Genomic DNA, 4,149 nt, shown 5'->3' with positions numbered 1-4,149 from the left:
GAACTCAGAAATCCACCTGCCTCTGCCTCCCGAGTGCTGGGATTAAAGGCGTGCGCCACCACGCCCGGCTGTAATTTTTTTTCTACATCAAAAATGTATTGCTTTTTTAAAAAATTTCATGTTGGAATGATTAGAAAATACACCTTAACCATTTCACTTCCAGTTAAGATTATTTTTAAAAACACATAGCTTCATGCATGTCATGGGTTTCTTTGATTTGGAAATGAAATATGGTACCCTGTGCTAGGCATGCTTGCTAAGTAAACATTAGATTCCCTCTCCCTTTGTTTTTTTTCCCCCAACAACTGGTATAGAAAGGATAGAGAATACCAAAAGCACGGTTGAATCAAAAGAAAGTTATGAGGGCATGCCCGCCAAGGCTTTCTCGTAACTGTTTTGCACATAGCAACAAAAATTCCTGATGGAGAACTTGAGTGATTTTTCAAAAAGGAGTCAAGCACGGTGTCATACTTGTCCTAGCAGGAAGGAAACAGAGGCAAGAGGACCCTGAATAGAAGGCTAGCCTGGGCTACATAGCAAGATTGTGTTTCATAACAGAAAAAGGCATATGAAATGGACAAACATTGAAGTGTGTGTGTGTGTGTGTGTGTGTGTGTGTGTGTGAGAGTGAAAGAGAGAGAGAGAGTGAGTATGTGTGCATGTGCAAGCACACATGTACGTGTGCATGTACATATATTCATATGGGATGTGGACACGGAATAACTCATGTGCGTGTAAGGAGGTTGAAGTCAGTGTCAGGTCAGTTAGGTGTCTTTCTCTGTCCATCTTTTTTTTTTTTTTTCCTGTGATGAAGCTTCTCAGTGAACTTGATACTCATCAATTCAGCTAGACTGGCTGGCCAAAAAGTTCCCAGGATCCCCCTGTGCTGGGATTATACGCATTCAGCCCTAGATATTCATTCTTGTTGTTTGTTTTATATTGTGTTTATATTGTGTTTGTTTTTAGGTATATGGGTCTTTTGCCTGCATATATATATATCTGTATGTCTCAGCAACTGAACTGTTTATCCAATGCAAGTTTTGGGATTTTGGGGGCGGGGGGTGGTTTTGGTTTTGGTTAGTTGGTTTGGTTTGGTTTTGTCTCAAAATGTAGCTCTGCGTAGCCTAGAACCAACCATGTAAACCACACTGGCCTTGAACTCATTGTTGTCTGCCTGCCTTTTCCGCCCAATTGCTGGGACTAAGAGCTAGAATTAATGGTGTGTACCATCACACCCAGCCTTTTCTTTTTTTTTTTTAATGTGGTGCTAGGAATCTAACCTCAGGTCCTCATGCTTGTGGGGCAAACACTTTTTCAAATGAGCCACCTTTCCAAGCACCTGCATATTAATTTAAAGAGAGTTCAAGTTTAGCCAACTTTATTTCCAAAGGAAAGACTCTAAAATCATATCCAGGAAGGCTGGAGAAATGGCTCAGAAGTTAAGAGCATTGGCTGCTCTTCTAATGGACCCAGGTTCAATTCCCAGCACCCACATTGTAGTTCACAACCATCCATAACTCCTCCGGTCTCAGGGATCTGACATCTTCTTCTGGCCTCTGCAGACACCAGGCTTACATATGGTGCACAGATGTATATAAATCACCCATATACCTAAAAATAAAAACCAGTCTGTTTTAAAAAAATGTATCCAGAGAACGGATGGCTAAAAGTAGTTTATCTTAGAGAAATATCAAAAGTAAGAATAACTAAAGAGAATTGTATTTATTAAGCAAAGCATATGCCTCGCCTCTAACTGCTTGCTCTTCCTCTAGAAATTACGTTCTACAGCTTTCCGGAGAAAACTGGAGTTTCTTTTTTTGTCAGAAGACCTCCAAGGTGACATTCCAGAGACCATCCTCAAGGTAAGAGAGACTGAGGGCCACCTGCAGTCACTCAACAAATTCAACTTCAGGGGGCAGTGGGTAAGCAGGTCTCTAAAATGTTAGCTAGCCTTTGTTTTCAGAGAGAGCAAAACAGGCCCCTCTCAGGGTAGTTCAGTCTGAGCATCAACTTACCTGATTTTGAAATTCTGAAAGAAGATTGCCTAGCAGTACAAATCGTAACAAACAATTGTTCTTTGCGTTTCCTCTAGGAACTCATTGCTTGGGTTTAATTTAAGATATTTAAATTGTTGACCAGTAGATAATAGAGGATTCATGGGAGGAAAGGAACTAATATTTGACAGCGTTGTCTTTTATAACATATACACTGATACTTTATAGCTGATCATTACCACCACCTTGTAGGAGCAGATTCTAAGTGTTCTCTGTGTCTGGGTCAGCATGCTTGTGTATGCCAATAATCAAGAATTTGGGGCCAGCCTGAGCTATGCAGCAAAAATCTGTCTCTATTGCCACCCCCCACAGAGAAAAATTAGCAGTTAATAAATAAATGCTATAGATGTAGTTATCTGAATTTATAGATATAAATAGAAAAAAGTTAGCAATCAATAAATAGATGATATGGAAATAGTTAATATCAGTTATGTATCAATTGCTGTTTAAGTGCACAAGACTTAATACCTCACTTATTGATTTTAATTTGTATTAGCATTATATAGGGGTTTGCACATTCTAGGCTGTCACTCTGTCCTTGATCTTCACTCCAGCCCATAGTTTTCTTAAGACCAGATACCAGTTAAGGCATATTCATGGTAGGATTTGTGTGAGAACTGACTTGAATGAGTTCAAGGGCTCATGGACTTGCAATTAAAAAGCCATCCCTGCGCAGCATCTATAGATGTGGAAAACAGTGTACTTCCCTCTCTCCTTCACTCTGGCTATACAAACAGACTAAACAGAGTCAGGATTTTAACAGTCTAGTCCAGGAGGCAGAGCTAATACACATATGAGACTCTTTTTTTCAAAACAAGGTTTCTCTGTGAAGTATCCTTGGCTGTCTTGGAACTTGCTTTGTAGATTAAGATAGCTTTGAACTCACAGAGAGCCATCTGCCAGTGCCTCCTGAGTACTGTGTAAAGGCATGCACCACCACGCCTGGCTTATGAGACGTTGTTTTTAATAAACCGTATTGTACTCATTTAATTGTGTCAAAGGTATGTGGGTTAGAATATTAAGCAAGAGCCTCTGATGTCTGTTGCTATAACTAAATACCACAGGCTAGGTAATTTTTAATACAGAGATTTCTTTAGTTCATGGTTTGGAGACTATGAAAAATACAGTAGCACTGTGTCTGCTCAGCATCTGGAAGAGCCTTCTTGTGGCACCATAATGTGGCAGAGGGCCACAAAGTGAGAAGGGGCAGATGTGCTAACTCAGGGCTCTCTTGTAAGGCTGGGAATAGCATGGGAATGGGCCATGTGGTGAGAGTCCATTTAATCTTCACTATCTCCCAAAGGCTTAGTCTCCAAATACTAACTTGTGAAGTCGGAGATTAAGGTTCTAACACATGAACTATTTTTGTTGTTATTTTGATTTCTTTTTGGGTGGGGGAGTTGGGAGGTTGGTTTTTTTCAAGACAGGGTTTCTCTGTGCAGCCCTGGCTGTCCTAGAACTCACTCTGTAGATCAGGCTGACCTTGAACTCAGAAATCCGCCTGCCTCTGCCTCCCACGCGCTGGGATTGCAGGTATGTGCCATACACCTGTGTACTGACACAGGAACTCTTTTTTCATGTCTTACTTAAAAAAAAAAAAATTATTTATTTTATTTGTATGAGTACACTGTAGCTGTCTTCAGACACACCAGAAGAGGACATCCAATCCCATTACAGATGGCTGTGAGCCTCCATGTGGTTGCTGGGAATTGAACTCAGGACCTCTAGAAGAGCAATCAGTGCTCTTAACCTCTGAGCCATCTCTCCAGCCCCTGACATAGGAACTTTTGTCTGTTTGATTGATTGGTTTTTTGGTTTTGGTTTTGGTTTTGGTTTTTTTATTTTGTTTGTTTTGTTTTGTTTTTGTTTTTGTTTCATTTTGTTTGTTTGTTTTTTTCTATTTTTTCTCTTTTTCTTTTCTTCCTTTCTTTTTTTTCCAATTTTTATTAGGTATTTACTTCATTTACATTTCGGCAAGATAGCCATTTTCACAATGTTGATCCTGCCAATCCATGATCATGGGAGATCTTTCCATCTTCTGAGATCTTTGATTTCTTTCTTCAGAGACTTGAAGTTCTTATCATACAGATCTTTC

At 39.9% G+C, this 4,149-nt stretch overlaps 1 protein-coding gene across 1 annotated transcript in view; it reads left to right on the top strand.

Annotated features, from left to right (window-relative positions):
• Zfyve26 (zinc finger FYVE-type containing 26) overlaps nt 1-4,149 on the top strand; it is a 69,447-nt gene that overhangs the window by 4,976 nt on the left and 60,322 nt on the right. The window contains 1 exon segment of the mRNA XM_021201422.2: nt 1,773-1,862. Coding sequence (XP_021057081.1) covers nt 1,773-1,862 — 90 coding nt within the window.

Source organism: Mus pahari, chromosome 7, assembly GCF_900095145.1.
Source record: "Mus pahari chromosome 7, PAHARI_EIJ_v1.1, whole genome shotgun sequence".
Taxonomy (NCBI): domain Eukaryota; kingdom Metazoa; phylum Chordata; class Mammalia; order Rodentia; family Muridae; genus Mus; species Mus pahari.
This window is presented reverse-complemented; position numbering and strand designations above follow the sequence as displayed.